Raw genomic sequence first — 22,417 nt, 5'->3', positions numbered from 1 at the left:
GGAGCTTTTCCTGAACTCCCGTTGGTCTGCCCAGCTGTGCTTTATCAAGGTGCTGCTCTGCCTGGGAGCTCATCCCTCCTCTTCTCTCGCTAGGATCTACCTGACCCAGTTCTGCTGGAGCAGCTCCTTATAGGCTCCAGCTAGCTGTCCTCTGATTGGCTTACCCCAGGAGCCTTTCAGTCATTGTCTGGGAGAGCTGTGCATGCTTCCTCCAGACTGCCGTATCCCTTTCCTTCTCTCACTACTTACCTATGCTTTGCCATAATTATTGTCTTAGTAGCTGATCCCATTAGGTTGTTTGCTACTGGCCCCCATGCTAAAGCCTCTCCCAGTACTGGTGTCAGTGCTGGCTGATTCCCCACTCACCTTTGGCACCTATTCTGCCTCCTTATTGACTTTTAAAGAGGCTGTTTATTTGCTCCACTGGGGACTGATTTCCGCATTGTTACCTCAGGGTACCTAGGTTGGAATTGTTTTCCTTATTGGATAGGTGGATAATCTCTGATCACCCTGAGATCGCTTTCAATTTCAAGACTGGTTTCTGCCTGCTGGCCACCAATACGTTTTTCCACATATCCAGTGAAATCCCTGCTCTGCAGGAACCTGGAGACTTAATAGGCCCTCCTGTGGCATATGGTTGCTGCTTTGGCTCTATAGGGAGCATTTCAGCCGGAGAATGCACATAAATTGGATATTTGCCAATCATTAGCTACAGGTACAACATCTCTCCTGATAAATGAGGCTCCTCTTTAGCCTTCAGAGGTCCTCTGGAATAGCTTAACTTCATTGCCTGCTATGGTGAAGTGTTTGGATGCAGAGGTTCCCATGCAATGGTTAGAGGATTTCTGCTTTGGAAAAAGAAAGGTTCGTAATTTGTAATGGTCTGAAGTAGATAGGATGAAGTTTTTAATAAGGGCAAATTCAAAGTACTCCACTTAGGAAGGAATAATCAGTTTCACGCGTACAGAATGGGAAGCAACAATCTGGCAAGGGGTACTGCAGAAAGGGATCTAGGGGTCATAATAGACCACAAACTATGAGTCGACAGTGTGACGCTGTTGCAAAAAAAAAGCAAACATGATGCTGGGATGCATTGGCAGGTGTGTTGTGAGCAAGACAAGAGAAATCATTCTTCCACTCTATTCTGTGCTGATTAGGCCTCAGTTGAAGTCTTGTGTCCAGTTTTGGGCACCACACTTCAAGAAAGATGTGGAGAAATTGGAGAAGGTCCAGAGAAGAGCAGTGAAGATGATTAAAGCTCTCGAGAACATGAGCTATGAGGAAAGACTGAAAGAATTTGGATTGCTTAGTTTAGAAAAGAGAAGACTGAGAGGGAGACACGATAGCGGCTTACAAATACCTAGAAATGTTACAAGGAGGAGGGAGAAAAATTATTGTACTTGGCCTCTGAGAACAGGACAGGAGGCAATGCTCTTAAACTGCTGAAAGGGAGGCTTAGGTAGGACGTAAGGAATGACTTCCTAACTGTCAGGGTGGTTAAACATTGGAATAAATTGCTTAAGGAGGTTGTGAAATCTCTATCACTGGAGATATTTAAGACCAGGTTAGCTAGAGATCTATCAGGGTGGTTCTGAGGGTACAATAAACTCTTTTATATTGGGCAGCCTTGGGATCGGGAGGTTGTCAGATATTCAAATATTGTGGATAATTGAGAGGTATGCCTAGCAATGCATAAAGAAAAACAAGCGTGGATATTAAAAAGCAAACAAAAATGTGTGGAGAGTACTTTACCAACAAGAGTAGTATTGTACACTGTGAACTTACACTGTATTTGTTGTATTTATTTGTAGTCACTTTCACTATGCTGTACTTACAGAAAACGTAATTTAAATTTACTTATGGTTAAAATGCTGGTTATTTGAGAGTTCTGGATAATAGAATGCCAGATATGAAAGAGTTTCCTGTACTTGGTTCTGGCGTGAGGGCTGGGTACTGGACTTGATGACCTCTTGAGGTCCCGGGGCCTTTCAGCTCTAGTGTTCTATGATTCTGTGATTTCTATTCCTACCCAATCCATAGCATCCTGGTGATAAATGGCAATGACAGGGTTTGGCAGGAAATATATGAATGAACACCCCAGGACAGTGTGTGTCAAAGAGGATGAAACTAATGGAGAGACAGAGGGATTTTATACCTCTTCCTCCTTGCAGGTGTGCATGTGAATCGGTGGGTGTTGCTTTCTAAATATAACTAACTTAAATACAAGTTAAATATAACAAATATTTGGGCAGCCATATCTAAGTTGGCAGGAAAATTGCCAGAGGACTTAAGGGAAGTGTCCAAGGTATTAATTGCAGAAAGCCACTTTGCCAAATTGTGTAGCAGGTAGTTCTAGACATGACAGGTACCTCACCCAGGATTGTGGCATCAGTTGTAACCATGAGGGAGTATCTCATGGTCACAGAATTCAGGGTTCACACCCGGTGTGCAGCTGGCCCTTGAAGACTTACATTTGACGGCTGTGTTTTGCTTTCAGAAAAGGCCAACAAAACTTTGTTCTCTGTTAAAAGACTTCTGAGCTGCTTTGTATGCTTTGGGAGTATGTACTCTGTACAGCTGTAGCAGTTACACCACTTGCGGTGTTTTGGGGGTCAATTGTCCTTTTTTGTGTGGCAGTTGGATTACTCTAGAAAGAACCATAGATTACAAAAGAGGAGGTTGTTAGCCGATGGTCAGGTGAGATGCCACTATGCCCTTGTATTAATATGAGATTTCAACTGCCAGGGCAGAGCCCACCAGTGACCAGGCTAAGAGCTGCTGAAAAGCAGCTAGGTTCTTTGTTTTGTGTTGGGCTTTGCACAGTAACAGGCGGAGTCAGGTTACCACTTAATCAATTACTTTGTTTATTTACCTAATAAATTAATCTCTTACTGTTACAATGTTGCTTTATTTGTTTACCTAGCGAGTTAAGCTCTTGTGGTTACAATTGTTACAAGGTTTATACTTTGATTACAAATAGCTAGCATACACTCTAATTGGTAGATCTATACTTGTTAAATTCATAGATCTATACTTGTTGAATGCGCGCAAAAGAAATGAAAGTAAAATACCTAGCAGGTCTTATTCTTACCCCTGCATTACAAACGTGGCTTGGCCAGTTTTTCTCTCTCAGTCCCTTGGGAAGAAGTCCTTTGTTCTTTTTCTCTCCCCCCCCCCCGCCCCCCAGGAGTCGAGCGTCCCTGGGGACTTGGGGAGACCCCCACCCTCCTGTCCAGCAGGAAAGATGATTGGAGTTCAAATAGGGGGTCTGCTGGACCCCTCTTTGGGTCACGTAGACTTCTTCCTTGGTTTAATTGAATTAAACTGTCTGATACTGGCTCTCAGGCTGTTGAAGGGCGTAGTTCACACCTGTGAGGTAGACAATTGAGGGCATTTGTGTCTTAATGGGTTGGAGATTTTTCCTTTTGAGTCTGGGACTGTGTGGGCAAATCAACTGATGGTAATTATCCAAGGGCAGTCCGTTAGGGGTTAGTTGCCCTGGACCAACAGAGTGCTTATTCCATATAGCAATCCTACTGAACTCCAGGAGATACCTCATATTTGTTGTGGCTGGCCAGTTTTGGCAATACGTTGTGTTGTCTTTTGGCCTATCTTCCACTCTCTAGGTTCTTACCAAGTGTATTAGTATGGTAACAGTGCAGTTCAGGAAAATGGGGATTCATATCATGCTGTAGCTGGATGATTGATTGGTTGCTGAAGGGCATGTCCAGAGAGAAGTTCCTGGTTCTTCTTCGAGTGTCCCCGTGGGTGCTCCACAATAGGTGACGGGCTTGCCCAGCGCCGCAGATCGGATCTTCCGAGCAGTTTCTGCCGGACCGCGCATGTGCCGGCGCGCGCCGCTCCCTTGCGCGCTCCTGGCCATGTGCGCGATCCGGTCCCCGCCAGTTCCTCTTAACCACCGTCGGCTGCAGACGGAATCCGACTAGGCTAAGGCCAAATAGCGTATTCAACGACTTTATCTGTTTTTCTTTAAAAGTTTTTCAGGTACTTAGGCTACTACGAGTTAGCTGGTTGTTATTTTGCAAAACAAAAAAACAAAAAAACAAACAAACTACGAGCGGGACAGCTTCAGTCCAGTCCCAGTAACAAGCGCCGGAGGCCAGGAGCTACGGCCATCGGCCCTCCTGCTGAGGCAGGCCATCGGACGGGGAAAACAGCACAAAGAAGGTGCTAAGTACCCGCTTAAAAACTCAGACTCACCAACAATGTCCTCTTCAGGCTTTAAAAAATGTGAGTCCTGCCGAGAGGCGATGCCAGCGTCCGATGGGCACAGTCTATGCATAAGGTGCCTGGGGGAGTCCCATGTGGCACAGAAATGCGCCTTCTGTGCTAAATTAACAACCAGAGCACGGAGAGACAGGGAGATGCGGATTAAAATGCTGCTTCTTGATAAGGCCCTCCAGCCAGACGTGCCGGAGCGGCCGCATCAGGAGGGACCCTCCGGGGCCCTTAAAAGGAAAGCTGCCTCCCTCACTCCATCAGCGCAAAAACGGAGGAAAGTCTCTCCAGCCCGATCCCTGCCGGCAGCAACAGTGAGTGGGACGGGAGGAGCAAGCAGCCCCCAGCCGCAGCAACAGCTGATCGGCGGCGGCACGGAGAGCCACGTGGAAGCGGCTCAGCCTCCGATAATCAGCCAGCCGCCCCGCACCGCAGGCAGGGCGGCGGCTAAACAAGCGCCGGTACCGGCGGCACCGCAGGCAGCGGCACCGACCCCCGGGGAACCGGCGGTGCAGAGCGCGCAGGCACATAGCCTGCAGGCGCAGAAGGACACCGCACGTGCGGCACCGCCTTCGAGCGTGCCTAGCACGGTGCCGACGGGGCTGGGATCCCCCGTGCATCAGGGGGCAGAGTTACCTCCTCCAGGGAGGGGGAAGGCTGCACACAAGAGGAGGCATTGCAGCCCCTCTCCGGACAGGGCTGTGGAGCTGCTTTCTCACAGCCCTCCGCTCATGTTGCAGACTCCAACCAGAAGGCAGGGGTCCCCCCTAGCCTACCCGGAGCCCCCTTCTCCATTTTTACAACCAGCCTCACCATGGCTGGCACCACCTTCACCCTTCCTGGGGTTCGAACCGCTGGACTATTATGCAAAATCGCTCTCTCCAGTGTCTCGACGATCTCCCTCCCCCAGACGCAGAGGGTACTCACCAAGGGAGTGGTCTAGGTCACCTTCCCAAGAACAGTGCCTATACTGCCATGGTCGCCCCTACCACGCGGGGCATACACACCATCGGCAATCTACTAGGGAAAGATCCCCACAAACTATCTCGTACCCCCGAGGGCAATTGCAACCGGGGACAGAGACTCAAGCATCTCAGGGGGGACTGGTCATGCAACCCCGAGATTTTCCCTCGCAAACCTCCAGCGAGAGGGTGTACCATCACCAGCAGGAACCGGAAGGGTCCAGAGAGACGTACCCCAGCGGTTCCTTGCTCTCCTCCCCGGACGAGGCTACGGCCCTGGGGGACGTCCATCCTACGGATGATCTCAAACAGTTTCAGGAGCTGTTTAAGAGGGTGGCCTTCACGCAAGGCATCCAGACAGCAGAGGTGCAAGAGAAACACCATAAGCTCCTCAAAAATTGAGACCTCCGGCCTCCTCCAGAGTAGCAATACCGCTTGATGAAGCGATCTTAGAGTCCGCCACTACGATATGGCAGACCCCTGCAACTATTCCGCTTGTCCAAAAGAGAGCGGATAAGAAATACTTCGTGCCGGCAAAGGGCATGGAGTTCCTGTTTAGCCACCCACAGCCAAACTCCCTGGTGGTGGAGTCCTCACAACAAAGATCAAAAACATCTCAATTTAAAACAGGGGGAACAGACAAAGATGCCAAGAAGCTAGAGCTGTTTGGCAGAAAGGTCTACTCCTCCTCCACTTTAACGTTGCGAATGGCAAATTACGCAGCGCACTTAGCGAACCATAATTTTGACAACTATTCCAGGTTAACCTCCCTCATGGACTTGCTTCCAGAGGACAAAAAGCCGGTCCTCAAGGCCATAGTGCAAGAAGGCTACGCGGCTGCGAGGACGGGAGTTCAGATTGCTTTGGACGTTGCGGACACAGCAGCACGTTCCACAGCAACCGCAGTGGTGATGAGAAGGGAGTCTTGGCTCCAGACCTCGGGTATACCGAGGGATCTGCAGGCGAAGATAGTTGACCTTCCCTTCGACTCGCAGAAGCTGTTTGCTGAATCAACTGACTCGGTCCTTCATTCCAGTAAAGATTCAAGAGCCACACTCAGGACCCTGGGGATTTACACCCCTCCATACACAAAGAAAAGGTACTACCCTCAGCAAAGGCGGTTCCAGTACCAGCAACAGCGCCCCCAGTATCACAGGGGTTACGAGCAAGGGCGACATCAACAGCACCAGCAGTACAGAACTCCCACGCGACGCTCACAACAGAGCCGTGCGTCCTTGGGGCGGGGCCAAAGGCCACAAGTTTGACATACAGATCCAGGGCTGCGCCATCACTACCATCACACAAGGTCATCCGAAGCGGCTATTCCACCATCGCCTCCGACCATTCTACGACCAGTGGCAAAGGATCACCACAGACAAATGGGTGCTGGAGATCATAGCCACGGGGTACGCCATCCCCTTCCAGTCGCTCCCACCGTCACGACCTCCACCCAAGCCCCACCTCCAGGAGGCCTCCCAGGTAGCGAGGCTCAGGCAGGAGGTGGACCATCTCATGCTCATAGGGGCGGTGGAAAGAGTGCCGGAGCGACTGCACGGGAAAGGGTTCTACTCCAGGTATTTCCTCACGGAGAAAAAGACAGGAGGCTGGAGGCCCATCTTAGACCTTCGCGGCCTCAACAGGTACCTGCGCAAGCAACGTTTTCGGATGGCCACGATCGCCTCCATCCTTACAGCTCTGGACGATGGAGACTGGTTCGCAGCCCTCGATTTACAAGACGTGTACTTCCACATAACCATCCATCCGGCTCACCGGCGATTCCTCCGGTTCATGGTAGGCAACGAACACTTCCAATACAAGGTCCTACCGTTTGGCCTCTCCTCGGCCCCCAGAGTCTTCACCAAGACCTTGGCAGTGGTGTCAGCCTACCTGCACAGACGGGGTATTTATTTTCCCGTATCTGGACGACTGCCTGCTCAAAGGGGCCTCAAAAGGGGAGGTTCTGCGCATGATACGCGTCACAGCAAACACGTTCTCCTCACTTGGCCTGGTTATCAATCTGGCAAAATCACAAATAGACCCCGCACAGGACATAGAGTTCATAGGGGCTCGCATAAACTCGGTTACAGCGAGAGTATACCTACCAGAGGCTCGCTTTCGAGCCATCGGTTCCCTCGTGCAAGTCATCACCTTCAGCCCTACGGTGCCGGTCTTGACGTGCTTGCAGCTGCTGGGCCACATGGCAGCGGCGACGTTTGTAGTGCAGAACGCCAGGTTACACATGCGCAGCATGCAGCACTGGCTGGCGAGTGTATACAAACCGGCAGTACACACCGTTCACAGGGTGGTGTCACCCACAGCCGGGGTGCGCAAATCCCTGCAATGGTGGGTAAACCCCAGGAACTTGCTAACAGGGGTACCCTTCCACCAGCCGCAAATATCGGTTTTTCTCACTACAGATGCCTCCCTCATAGGGTGGGGAGCGCACATGGGCGAAGAGGTGACTCAAGGACTGTGGTCACCCACGGAACAGTCACTACACATCAATGTACTGGAGCTCAGAGCAGTGTTCAACGCCTGCAAACACTTTCGAGACCACATACAAGGCAAAGTCGTCGGGATCAGTGCAGACAATACCTCCACCATGTTTTATATAAACAGGCAAGGAGGAGCTCGATCCCGTGCCTTATGCGCGGAAGCAATCCGCTTATGGGACTGGTGCATCGCCCACGATATAATCTTGAAAGCCTCATACTTGCTGGGTGCGCACAACATGAAGGCAGACCAGCTGAGCAGGCGTTTTGCGCTCACACACGAGTGGAAGATCCGTCCCGACCTGCTACGGCCGATTTTCCACGCATGGGGTTTTCCCCAAATAGATCTGTTTGCCACTCAGCACAACAAGCAGTGCCCACGATTCTGCTCCAGGGCAGGACTGGGATGGGGGTTCCTGGGGGACGCGTTTGCGATCCCGTGGGGGGGCCCCCTGCTTTATGCGTTTCCTCCCACAGTGCTGATCCACAAAGTTTTGCAAAAAGCCAGGAGGGAAAGGGCCTGGATGATCCTGATAGTCCCAACGTGGGATCGCCAACAATGGTTCCCCCTACTCCTGCGCATGTCGGACCGTCCACCGATGCCTCTTCCGGTGGCGCCGGATCTGCTCACGCAAGCCCAGGGGTCCATAGTGCATCCGCACCCCCAAAGCCTGCAACTGCAAGCGTGGTTAATCCATGGCTCAGCTCCCTAGAGAGCACATGCACAATGGGAGTACAGCAAGTCCTAGAAAGTAGCAGGAGGACTTCCACTAGGAAGACCTACAAACAAAAATGGACTCGCTTCACGGCTTGGTGTTCTACCAAACAGCTGGCCCCCCTTTCGGTGCCTATACCTACAATTCTAGAGTACTTACTGGACCTCAAGAGAGGAGGACTCTCGCTATCCTCGTTAAAGGTCCACCTTGCCGCCATCTCGGCGTTTAGACATGAGGAGGAAGGGCACACGGTGTTTGCCCACCCTATGGTTACCAGGTTTCTCAAAGGGTTGGTAAACCTCTACCCCCACTCGGAAACCGATTCCACCTTCGTGGAACTTGGACCTAGTGCTTACCACACTGATGGGACCACCGTTCGAGCCCTTGGCCACGGTTCCCCTCCGCCTCCTTACAATAAAGACGACCTTTCTTCTTGCAATTACGTCAGCTCGTAGGGTGAGCGAGCTCGCGGCAGTCATGGCAACGCCACCCTGCACTGTTTTTTCCAAGGAGGCGGTAACCATACGGCTGCATCCAGCCTTTGTTCCCAAAGTTTCTTCCGAGTTTCACATCAACGAACCTATTGTTCTACCCTCGTTTTATCCAAAGCCTCATAACTCCAACGAAGAGGCGTGCCCACACCTCCTGGACGTGAGGAGGGCGCTAGCCTTCTACGTAGACAGGACCAAGTCCTTCCGGAAAACGGATAGACTCCTAGTCTCCCTCGCTCCCAAATCAAAAGGAGAGGGTCTCTCCTCGCAGAGAATCTCGAAGCACATTGTATCCTGCATAAAAATGTGCTACGAGCTCAAAAAGACTCCTTTATCGGCCACTCCCAGGGCTCATTCCACCAGGGCGGTGGCGGCATCAACAGCCTGTTTCAAGGGCGTTGCGTTAAAAGACATTTGCAGAGCGGCGACCTGGTCATCCTACGACACCTTCGCCAAACATTACGCCCTTCACAGGGTATTCCAAGAGGATACCCGTCTCTCTGCAGCGGTCCTCTCGGGGATAAGCTGCACATAATCCGATTACCCACCTCCTATCTTGGGTTACTGCTGGGTAGTCACCTATTGTGGAGCACCCACGGGGACACTCGAAGAAGAAAGAGAAGTTACTCACTGTAGTAACGGTGGTTCTTCGAGATGTGTCCCCGTGGGTGCTCCACTACCCGCCCATCCTCCCCGCTTCGGATCTCTGTTAGTGTTTTGCAGGGGCACCCGAGGCGGTTGGTCAAGGAACTGGCGGGGACCGGATCGCGCACATGGCCAGGAGCGCGCAAGGGAGCGGCGCGCGCCGGCGCATGCGCGGTCCGGCAGAAACTGCTTGGAAGATCCGATCTGCGGCGCCGGGCAAGCCCGTCACCTATTGTGGAGCACCCACGGGGACACATCTCGAAGAACCACCGTTACTACGGTGAGTAACTTCTCTTTCGTGTTCCATTCAGACTACATCTACTTGATTTGTCTAGGTCTCATCCTGAAAAGCAGGAAATCAGCATTGGTTCCAGCTCCAAGAATTGACTTCCCTGGGGCTCTGATAGACTCTCCAAGCTTGAGAGCTTTTTGCTGAGTGGCAGAGATTCCAGACAATGTGTGGAGCTGCAGACTCAGCCCTCAGTGACAGTCAAGTATGCTTGAGGCTCGTAGTTCATATGACCAATGCACACAAGTACTTCAATATGCCAGGCTGCACCTTTTTTGTGTTTTCTTCAGGTGTTGCTGAAATGGGTCTATCATCTTTGTCCAGTGGGTAGACATGCTCCTCTGACTTCTCCCACCAATTGTTGGCTCCTTCCTGTGATGGACATTGCAGGGTAATGTGTGCCAGGGTGTTACTTTCTTTTGGGCCCTGCTGACCATTACTGTAGTCATCAATGCCTCCTTAATAGGTTGGGGAGTGCATCTGGACTTGATGAAAGTGCCAGGCTTGTAAACAGAATGAGACGCTTCCTTGCATTATCTGCTGGAGCTTTGTGCCATCTGCACTGCATGTCTGACCTTATGGGACAGCATCAGGGCTCAGCAGTTCTCATACCTGCTGATGATATTATTGCTTTGTACTGTGTGGCGAGACAGGTATGCAACATGCTTCTCTGGTACTTTCAGATTGGGAAAACGTATAGCTGGTCGTTTGTCTGGTATTTACATCATCTAGCAGATCACTTCTGCAGGGATTTCTCCCCGGCCAGCAAGTGATCTCTGAAACCCAAAGATGTATAGTCCGTATCTGCGGTTTGTAACATGCTGGTGGTTGAGTTAGCCATGAGAGATGGCAAGAGAGACAAGCAGTTCTGCTTCTGACAGCATCTCAGTTTGGATTCCTTGTTCCCTGCTTTTCACTTGAGCTAGATGTTGGTAGTGCTATATGCCTTTCATCCAATTCTGATCATGTTGTAGGTCATTGTCAAGCTGAAATTGGATTGTGGTAAGCTAATTCTTATTGCTCAAGCATGGCCAAGACAATGTTGGTCCTCTTCACGTTGTTGGTTTGGCTTCCCATATCTTTTCCTCATCTTCCTAACCTCCTGACTGCTGTCTGGTTTTGCTCCCAGCATCTCACAGCACTATTACTGTGTAGTTAGATGAGGAGTAGGAGCAATGTGTGAAGACAATCTGGCAGTTCTTGTTTATCAGTTATTCAGTCAAATGGAAGCGGTTCTCGATACGTTCGTTTGCTCGGGAAGTTGGTGATGGTTTGTGTACAGGATATCTTGGAATACCTGTAACATCTTCAGTGTTCTGGTCTTAAACTTAATTCATTGAGAGTCTACTTTGCAGCAGTTTCATCTCCTTATCCTGGGGAAACTGGTGTTTTCAAACTCCTTGGCAGACCCACCGTCACTACAGAACTGTTTTGGTTGCTCTGCTGGGACCTCTGGTTAAGCCTATTGTTTTGACTACTTATGTCAGGAAATTGCCTTCCTTGTAGTAGTAACATTTGCAACAAGTGTGTGCAAGTTGTAGGCTTTGATGGTAGACCCTCCTTTCATATAGTTTTCCAAAGACAAGGGAACCCTGAGGTTGTTCCCAATGGTTTTATCAAAGGTGGTTTCCCAAGTTTACTTGAGCCATATTATAGATTTACCAGTATTCTGCCTTAAACTGCATTCGATCCCAAAGGAGCAGCATTTTCATACCTTGGCTGTCAGGTGATAGTCTAGTTTTAATGTGGATAGAACTAAACCTTTCAATTTCTGACTGTGTCTTTAATATACAGCCCTAATGAGGGTTAAATGGTCTCTTAACAGTCTGCAGGTAGAAAACATTCTGTAGCATGTCAGCACACAAATTAGCCTAGACCATGCCTCCTCAAGGGGTGCAATTGTAAACTTATTGGAATGCAACGTTAACAGCATTTATGTGTGATGTTATTATGTTGCATGCTTTTAGGGTACCAGCTGGTCCTCTGTGAATATTTTTGCTGTGTGCTTTGTCATTATAGCTGTGTCCAGATCAGATGCAAACTTTTGGAAGGTAGATCTGTTGTTCTTTTAGAGTAGTCTTGGAGCCTATGTACTGAGAATACTGCTTTTAAGTCACCCACATAAAGTATGTGTCCGCATCTACTTGAAGTAAAAAGTTACCTGCTGTTAATTGTTGTTCTTTCAGATGTGATACAGATGCATATTTTGCAATCTTCCCTACATCCCATCTTCATTTGGAGTCTGTACTTATGACAAGATCTGGGAAGTGACATGCATATATGCTGACCTAGGGTGTTAGTGCCTCTGCTACAGGCGCATCCCTGCTTCAGTGCATGGAGTGCACGTTGCCACATACAATATACATCTGCATCTCATTTTTAGGAAAAGTAGATAACTATTTTCCAGGCAGAAGCTATTGAAATTACATAATTTGTTAATGAAAAGTGTTAATATTCAATTTAAAGTTTCAGTTCAGTCTTTTTTTGTAGTTAATTCTTAATATTGAATCCGCAGGAAGAGAATTATATAAGCCTCTGTATACCAAATTTGTCCCATGTACTGTAGCTACTAAAATCCATTACTCTGCTGATATCCATTTTGAGAGAATTGGATGTTTTTTGCTTTCATTTTTTATTGCCACTGCGTTGATCATATTTCTGAAATCGGGCTAGATAAGGAAGCATTTGTGAACTCTGAAAGCAAATTCTGTATTTTTCATAATCTTCAACCATCTGTTCCTACTTTACACCTTGCAAGTCACTGAAAATTTCAGCTGTAAGCAAATGTTTGGGTTTTTTTAGTTATATTCTGTTAATGGTTGAATTTTTTTCTTATACCCTTGAGTCATTGTGGCGTGATTCATGAATTTGAATAACTTTCTTTTTTTGATTTTCACACCATCACCATAGTGGATTTCCTTAGTTTGACGCATCCAGTCCCACTATACAGCTAGTTCCTTTGTGCACAAAAGATGCCACAAGCTGGCATTGACTAGTGCGTATTGACTAGCACCATAATGTGCTGCTTCCTCCCATACTTCAGATACCATCAACCTTGCCAGGAAACACATGTTCCATATAGTTATACATACCCCAAAGCCCTCCTGAGCTAAATAGGTCATTGTTTTCCAAATGATGGACCGTGGAACTCCGGGGTTCTGTGAGAAAATTCCATTGCAATAGATGACTCCTCTGTGGCTCCCTGCCCTGCTGCTGCTGAAACATAGAACTAAATTTAATTGGTTTCACAGCTGGCAGGGTGGCAGGAGAGATCCAGCCCTTAAACCAACTGGATTTAGTTCCATTATTCATCATTGGCAGGGCAGGGAGTTGCAGAGAGCACCTCTCTTGCCCCGCTACCCAAGTGGCCAAACCCCTCTGGTGGGCATGGCATAGCTCGGCTCACTCTGGCCAGCAGAACACCTCCATGCCAGCCTTCCTTCCTCTGGGTGCATGTGGCCACCCAACAGCGGCTCCCCAGCCAGCGCCACAAATGGGTTAGTCTCAGAGGCCAGTTTGGGGCTGAGAGGGGTTAATTCTGGGCATGGGAGTGCAGGTTTGGGGCTGAGAGGGGTTAAGCCTGGGGATGGGGGGTAGGTTTGAGGACTGAGGGGGGTTGGAAATGGGGTTCCACAAAATTGTACTTGTGAATGGGATTCTGCAAAATTCTTTTGAGTTTAAAAGGATAAGGAAACAAAAACATTAGGAAACACTGGTATAAGAAGTGGATACGGTGCTTACACTGTTTTTGTACAATGTCTATATTCTTCTCATGTATTTGACATCTATTATACTGATATTTATACTGATATCTTCATTCTGAGATTGCAGACAAAATGCATACTGACAACGGGGCATGTTTTCATGGTGATAGTGCATGCTGGAGGAGGACACAATTTTGGAATAGTTATTGAGTAGTACTGCTTGCAGTTGGCTTCACTGAGGTCTCTAACTTGTGGGCCGTCTCTGTCATTTTGTACACCTGGGGCTTGTCTACACTTGCCCCCAACTTTGAAGGGGGCATGGTGTCAGGGCAACGGGAGATTGCTAATGAAGTGCTGCAGTGAATATGCAGCACTTTTTTTAGGCTAACTCTCTCCCCTGCGGCAACTTCAAAGCATCAAACTTCGAAGTGTTGGCATGTGTGTAGAAGTAAAGGGACTTTTGAAGTAGCACTTCAAAAGTCCCTTTACTTCTAAGTGCCTACGGCTACATGCATGCCAGCACTTCGAAGTTTGACACTTTGAAGTTGCCGTGGGGGAGAATTAGCCTAATGAAGTGCTGCATTTTCACCGCAGCACTTCATTAGTCATCTCTTGTCGCCCTGATCACCATGCCCCCTTCGAAGTTGAGGGCAGGTGTAGACCCAGACCCAGAAGAGGAGGATGTCTGAAATACCTTTCCCTCTTTTTGGCATCAGCTGAAACTAGTTACCATTCCAGTTTTTCAGATGCAGTACTTGATGCTGTTAAATCCATACCATGTTAATTTCTATTCACAACTATTTTTATCTCTGAATTTTTAATATTTTATTTCTCTTTGCTCAATTTTATTTTTAACCGAAAGTTTCTTTTTTCAAATATTTTCTGTGCTTTGCTTTCCTTACTTTTAGCTAGCAACCCTCCATTTCTTCTGCCTTTAAGTGATTTTTTTGCAATGTTCTTGAGCTCTGTATTTTGTTTCTGAAGAATAATTTTACATGTGTGTGTATATGCATGTGTCCCTTAGAGATTTGATTACGTTTACTGCTATGTGCATAGATATGAATTGCTGTATTTTTCTTTCTTTTCAGGAAGGACAATTGGTTAGAAAGATTATTCTACAGCTGCCAGAGATTAGATAAGCGTGACCAATCAACAATTCCTCGCAATCTATTGAAGACAGATGCTGTACTTTGGCAGTGGGCTGTTTGGGAAGCAGCTCAATTTACAGTCCTTTCTAAGTTAAGAACCCCTCTAGGCAGAGCCCAAGATACGTTCCAGACAATTGAAGGTAATGTAAAACTTTTTATGGAATATTTGTTTTAAGGAATTGATCAGGGAGCTGTCTTTTTATCTTTCTGTTCAAGATCAGGAAAAACTAGTTCCCTTTTCAGCAACTTGTTGCTTTTTTAGGTATTTCTTAAATGCCAAATTAAGTGTTTATATAAAGTTTTGGAGACAGCTTGTCATTTGTTGCAATACACATTAATAATTTTAGACTCTCTATTTTCACACTTACTTTTGTACTGTATAAAGCTGAAGATACCTGTTTGATAACTAGTGTGTTGAAATGTTCTGGCCCACTATTTATTCATAGGTACAATTAGAAGTCTTGCAGCCCATACGTTAAATCCTGATCAAGATGTTAGCCAGTGGACTACAGCAGACAATGATGAAGGACACAGCAGTAACCAACTTAGACTTGTTCTCCTTCTACAGTACTTAGAAAATCTGGAAAAACTCATGTACAATGCTTATGAAGGATGTGCTAATGCACTCACTTCTCCACCCAAGGTTTGTGTCTTTAAATGCTGACATAATTGCATTATCCCATCAAAGTGGGAATATTCCATTGAATGTCACTTAATGTTTATCAAGGATCATATACCAGTTCAGAATGACTTCTTAAAATAACTTTTTCTACAGAAGTGCACTATGTGCTATCCTGATTTTGAGCCAACAGTTTATCCACTTAAAAAACAAAACAGCTGCAAAAAAACACTTCAGGATTGCCTAGGTCTTTTCCATATTGAAGGAGCTTACTTCTAATGTAAGCCCCAGACAACATTGTTTCCAAACATTTTAGGCTTGTGTTCTGATTTTTCATTTAGCCTTGTTTATCCAATTTCTTTTTTTAAATATAATATTTATTCAGTTTGTTTTGTCTGTCATATTTTAATGTTATCTATGATTAAACAACTGAAAAGGGAACACCATTTTCTTGAGTAACTGTTTACACAACGACAGTATCAAACAAGTAGATAACATGAATAACTGTTGTGTGAATTAAAGATATTGTTCCCACTGCCCTATTCAATGTTTTCAATGTTTCTCTTAGGAAATGCATTCAGTTGCTAAGGGTTCAGGTTGGCATTTGTTGGATATGAAATAAAAAATTATTTACAGCTGAATCTATGAAAAGTTTGGCTTGCATAGAAACAAATGGCTTAAAAATTTGAATAGACCATTTCTTGCTGTTTTCACATTTCTCTTTAAATAATCTATAAAATGGCCAAACTATTGACATTGTAAATCATGTTGCAGTTGCAGAGATTTTTTGCAACAGTTTGTTGTTTGCTATTTTGCCTGCCTAGATTTGTAATTGGAAGGGTTCCAAGGAAACAATTTCTGTTTTTAGAACAAATCCATCTCAACCCGATTACTTATAATATTTGATAGAAAGATGATATGCCATTCATGTGTGTTTGCCTCACAAAGTCTATAATTATAATGCATGTTGTAATTATCCAAATGTCAGATTGAACTGAATTTGGAAGCATTCTGGAATTAATGTATTTTGCTGCTGCACTCTGGGGATCAGACTTTGCGGCTCAAGCTGAACTCCTTTTTTTCTCCCGTTTTGGCAAGAAGCAAGGTGTCACTGATGAGGCAGAATTTCTCTATTTTCATCACTTCTTTTCTCCCAATTTCTAGCCTCTTTCATATGGAAATGTGTCCTCCAAGAGTAGGTATTGATGAAGGGTTAAATAAAACAAAAATATTTGAGAAATTGTCCATTGTAAGTAGGATTCTTCATCGAGTGTCCCTGTGGGTGCTCCACAATAGGTGTCGGGCTCGCCCAGCACCGCAGATCGGAATTCTTCCAGCAGTTTCTCCTGGATCGCGCCGCTCCCTTGCACGTCCCCGGCCACGTGCACGATCTGGTCCCCGCCAGTTCCTTCTCAACCGCCATCGGCTGCAGATGGAATCCGCTCGGGCTACGGCCAGAGTCCGATTAGGCAGTGTTTCTACGTGTAAATTGTGGTTTCTTTTTTTCAAAAAAAAAAAAGAGAGAGAGAGAGAGAGAGGACAAAGAGAATATTTAAAAAAAAAAAAAAAAAAAAGGGGGGGGGGGAGAGAGAGAGGAGCGGAGAAGAAGAGTGGATGTGAAGGCCAGTAGGCTGCCTGCTGTGCTGCAGGCCGGGGTCCGCGATTCGGGTAAACAGGCACGATTCGGGTAAACAGGCACGGATAAGGTGCTAAGTAGCCTATTAACAGTAAAAGACTCACCGAGATGGCTTCTTCAGGCTTTAAGAAAGTGAGAGTCCTGCCGTGAAGCTGTGCTGGCCTCCGATGGGCATAGTGAATGCATCCGATGCCTGGGGGAATCACACGTTACCCAGAAGTGTTCCCACTGTGCTAAGCTCACAGCCAGGGCAAGAAAAGACAGAGAAATGCGTCTTAAAATGTCTTGTTTGATAAGGCCCTCCAGCCAGACGCGCTGGAGAGGCAATCAGAAGGGCCCTCTGGGTCACACAAAAGGAAGGCAGCTTCTCTGACCCCCTCAGTGCAAAAATGGAGGAAGCTCTCCCCAGCTCGATCCCTGCCGGTGGTCTCAGTGAGCGGGACGGGCGGAGCACACAGCCCCCAGCCGCATATTCAAGCAAGCGGCACCGCGGCAGCGCACGTGGCAGAGGCTGAGCCTCCGATTACAGAACAGCTGGAACGCGCAGCACCTAGGGCGGCAGCCAGGCCAGCGCAGGACCCGGGGGCACCGCCACAGGTGGCACCAACCCCCGCGGCACCAACGGTGCAGGGCCAGCAGGCATGGAGTCCGCAGGCACCGGAGGATGTTATCTGCGCAGCACCGCAGCTGAGCGGGCAGAGCGCAGTGCCGACAGCGGGGCCGAGATCCCTGGCACGGCAGGGGACGGTGCCAGCCCTGCAGGGGAGGGGAAAGGCAAGAGCAAAAACCCGGCACCGCAGCCCTTCTCTGGACAGGGCTGCGCTGCTGCTAACAGCAAGCTCTCCCCCTATGCTACACACACCGCCCAGAAGGCCTGGGTCTCCACCGGCCTATCCAGAACCACCTCCTCCATTCCTCCAACCAATGTCACCATGGCTGGGGCCACCTTCGCCCTTTCTGGGATTGGATCCGCTGGAGTACTATCACAAACCAGTGTCACCGCTATCTGTCATCGCGGAGGTCTCGCTCTCCCAGACATTGGGGGTACACACCCCGAGAGTGGTCCAGGTCTCCGTCCCTGTGGTGCCATGGTCGTTCCTATCATGCTGGACACAGACACCCCAGGACTACGCCCAGGGGCAGGTCCCCCCCCGGCCAGCCAATACCCCCGTGGACGCTCCCGGGCGGGGATGGAAACTCAGTTATCTCAAGGGGAGTTAATTTTAGAACCCCGAGACTTTCCTTTGCAATCCTCCAGCGAGCAGGTACACCATCGACCGCAGGAACCTGAGAGTTCGAGGGAGGTTTACCCTAGTGGTTCCTCCTCATCCTCCCCAGATGAGGCCATGGCCCCCGGGGATGTCGCTCCCCCGGATGACCTTAAACAGTTTCAGGAGCTGTTTAAAAGGGTGGCTTTCACGCAAGGCATTCAAATGGCAGAAGTGCAGGAGAAACATCACAAACTCCTGAAAAATTTGAGACCCCCGGCTTCATCCAAAATTGCTATCCCGCTGGACGAAGCCGTTATGGAGTCAGCCACTACCATATGTCAGACTCCGGCCTCTGTTCCGCCTATGAATAAAAGAGCGGACAAGAAGTACTTCATCCCGGCAAAGGGCATGGAGTTCCTCTTCAGTCACCCACAACCGAACTCACTGGTGGTCGAATTGTCCCAGCAGAGGTCAAAGACTTCTCAGTACAAATCGGGGGGATCGGACAAAGATGCCAAGAAGCTAGAGCTGTTTGGCAGGAAGGTATATTCCTCTTCCACCCTGCTATTCAGAATGGCAAATTATGCGGCACACCTAGCAAACCATAACTTCGATAATTACTCCAGGCTTACTTCTCTCATGGATTCACTTCCGGAGGATAAGAAGCCGGTGTTAAAGGCAATTGTGCAAGAGGGCTACGCCGCTTCGAGAACAGGAGTCCAGATCACCCTGGATGTGACAGATATGGCAGCACGCTCAACGGCTACAGCAGTGGTCATGCGTAGAGAATCCTGGCTCCAGACATCGGTCATCTCGAGGGATCTACAGGCGAAGATGGTGGATCTTCCCTTTGACACGCAAAAGTTGTTTGCAGACTCAACTGACTCGGTCCTCCACTCCAGTAAGGACTCGAGAGCTACACTTAGAACCCTGGGTATTTATACCCCTCCATATAGGAAGAAAAAAATATTACCCTCAGCAAAGACGCTACCCGTACCAACCACAGCGTGCGCAGTATCAGCGGGGCTACGACCAAGGGTGACGACAGCAGCAACAGTACAGAACTCCCAGGCGACGTTCTCAACAAAGCCGTACACCCTCGGGACAGGCCCAAAGGCAACAAGTTTGACGGGTATGTCGAGGGCTGCACTATCACTACCATCGCGCAATGCCACTTTCATCTCATGTTCCATCATTGCCTCAGACCGTTTCACTGCCAATGGCAAAAGATCACTGCAGACAAATGGGTGCTGGAGATCATAGCCACGGGTTACGCGATCCCCTTCCAGTCGCTCCCACCGACGAAGCCTCCCTCCAGGCCCCACCTCCGGGACGCTGCCCACGAGGCAAGGCTCAAACAGGAGGCGGACCACCTTGTGTTCATAGGGGCGGTGGAAAGAGTGCCGGAACAATTCCAGGGGAAAGGGTTTTATTCACGCTACTTCCTCACAGAGAAGAAAACAGGAGGCTGGAGGCCCATCTTAAATCTTCAGGGCCTCAACCGCTACTTGCGCAAGCAATGGTTTCGGATGATTACAGTCGCCTCCATACTCACGGCACTGGACGATGGAGATTGGTTTGCAGCCCTCGACTTACAAGATGCTTACTTTCATATAACGATCCAGCCGGCACACAGGCGCTTCCTCCGCTTCATGGTCGGCAAGGAACACTTCCAATACAGGGTTCTTCCGTTCGGCCTCTCTTCGGCCCCCAGAGTCTTTACCAAAACCTTGGCAGTGGTGTCAGCCTACCTGCACAGACAGGGGGTATTCATATTTCCATACCTGGATGACTGCCTGGTGAAAGGAGCCTCGAAGACAGAGGTCCTACGCATGATACGTGTCACAGCGGACATGTTTTCTTCGCTGGGCCTAGTCATCAACCTCGCGAAGTCAAAGACCGACCCCACACAGGACATAGAGTTCATAGGGGCACGCATAAACTCTATCACAGCAAGGGTATATCTGCCCGACGCCTGCTTTCGCGCTATCAGTACGCTGGTGCAAGTCATTACATACAGCCCCACGGTGCCGGTCTTAATGTGCTTACAGCTGCTGGGCCATATGGCGGCAGCAACATTTGTGGTACAGAATGCCAGATTGCACATGCGAAGCCTACAGCATTGGCTGGTGAGCGTCTACAAACCGGCATCCCACACTGTTTACAGGGTAGTGTTGCCCACGACAGAAGTGCGCAGATCCCTGGTGTGGTGGGTAAACCCCAAGAGTTTGCTAGCAGGGGTGCCCTTTCACCAACCACAAATTTCTATTTTTCTTACTACTGACGCCTCCCACATAGGATGGGGAGTGCACATCAGCGACAAGGTGACACAAGGGCTATGGTCTCCTGCGGAACAGTCACTGCACATAAACATACTAGAGCTCAGAGCAGTGTTCAGCGCCTGCAAGCTTTTCTGAGACCACATGTGGCAAAGTAGTCGGGATCAATACGGACAATACCTCCACTATGTTTTACATAAATCGACAAGGAGGAGCCCGATCCCGTGCCCTATGTGCGGAAGCAGTCCGACTGTGGAACTGGTGCATCGCCAACAACATTACGTTGAAAGCCTTGTACTTGCCGGGTGCTCACAATGTGAAAGCAGATCAGCTGAGCAGGCGGTTCGCACTCATGCACTAATGGCAGATCTGCAGCGATCTGCTACGACCGATCTTTCATACATGGAGGTTTCCCCAGATCGATCTGTTTGCCACGCAGCACAACAAGAAGTGTCCCCAGTACTGCTCCAGGGCAGGAGTGGGGCGGTGGTCCCGGGGGACGCATTCATGATTCCATGGAAGGGCCCCCTACTTTACGCGTTCCCCCCCACAGCGCTTATTCACAAGGTCTTGCAGAAAGCCAGAAGGGGGAGAGCTCGCATGATACTAGTAGTCCCAACGTGGGATCGGCAGCAATGGTTTCCCTTGCTTCTGCGCATGTCAGACCGCCCACTGCTCCACCTACCGGTGGCGCCGGACCTATTCACGCAGGCCCAGGGGTCCATAGTGCACCCGAACCCTCAGAGCCTGCGCCTACAAGCATGGCTAATCCATGGCTCAGCTCCTTAGAAAGTACACGCGTGGAGGGAGTACAAGTCCTGGAAAGTAGCCGAAGGACCTCCACCAGGAAGACTTATAAGCAGAAATGGACTCGATTCACAGCCTGGTGTTCCGCCAAACAGTTAGCTCCCCTTGCCGTTCCTATACCAGTAATATTTATTGTCCCTCAAGAGGGACAGACTTTCATTATCCTCGCTAAAAGTCCACCTTGCCACTATATCAGCCTTTTGACATACAGAGGAGGGGCCCACAGTATCTGCCTATCCTATCGTTACCAGGTTCTTGAAGGGGTTGGTAAACCTGTACCCCCCTCGGAAACCGCTTCCGCCATCGTGGAACCTGGACCTGGTGCTCAGCACGCTCATGGGTCCACCTTTTGAACCATTAGCCATGGTTCCCCTATGTCTCCTTACGATAAAAACAACCTTCCTCCTTGCAATTACGTCAGCTCGCAGGGTCAGTGAGCTTGCAGCAGTTATGGCAACGCCGCCCTGCACAGTATCCTCAAAGGAGGCGGTAACCTTACTCCTGCACCCAGCCTTTGTTCCAAAAGTTTCATCAGAATTCCATCTTAACGAGCCAATAGTTTTACCCTCGTTTTACCCGAAGCCTCACAGTTCCAGCAAGGAGGCATGCCTGCATCTCCTGGATGTGAGAAGGGCGTTGGCCTTCTACATAGACAGAACTAAGTCCTTCCGGAAAACGGACAGGCGACTAGTCTCTCTCGCTCCCAGGTCAAAAGGAGAAGGTCTCTCTTCACAGAGAATCTCAAAGCACGTTTTATCCTGTATAAAAAATGTGCTACGAACTTCGAAAGACTCCTTTGCTGGCCCCACCCAGGGCTCACTCCACCAGTGCGGTGGCGGTGTCAACAGCCTTGTTTAAGGGCATTGCGTTGAAGGACATCTGAAGAGCGGCGACCTGGTCATCCTATGACACCTTCGCCAAGCATTATGCCCTACATCGGGTATTCCAAGAGGATACCCGCCTCTCGACAGCAGTCCTTTTGGGGGCAAGCTGCACATAAACCGATTACCCACCTCCTTTCTTGGGTTACTGCTGGGTAGTCACCTATTGTGGAGCACCCACGGGGACACTTGATGAAGAAAGAGAAGTTACTCACCGTAGTAACGATGGTTCTTCGAGATGTGTCCCCGTGGGTGCTCCACCACCTGCCCATCCCCTCCCCGCTTCGGATCTCTGTCT

General features: G+C 48.9%; 1 protein-coding gene across 2 annotated transcripts in view; it reads left to right on the top strand.

Moving 5' to 3' along the window:
• The window catches only part of SMG1 (SMG1 nonsense mediated mRNA decay associated PI3K related kinase), a 146,764-nt gene that overhangs the window by 63,166 nt on the left and 61,181 nt on the right, over positions 1–22,417 (top strand). For both annotated transcript variants that reach the window (XM_075010976.1, XM_075010974.1), the window contains exons 20-21: positions 14,627–14,826; positions 15,133–15,329. In XM_075010976.1, coding sequence (XP_074867077.1) covers positions 14,627–14,826; positions 15,133–15,329 — 397 coding nt within the window. The remainder of the gene's footprint in view (positions 1–14,626; positions 14,827–15,132; positions 15,330–22,417) is intronic.

Source organism: Carettochelys insculpta, chromosome 16 (genome assembly GCF_033958435.1).
Source record: "Carettochelys insculpta isolate YL-2023 chromosome 16, ASM3395843v1, whole genome shotgun sequence".
NCBI classification, from domain to species: domain Eukaryota; kingdom Metazoa; phylum Chordata; order Testudines; family Carettochelyidae; genus Carettochelys; species Carettochelys insculpta.
This window is presented reverse-complemented; position numbering and strand designations above follow the sequence as displayed.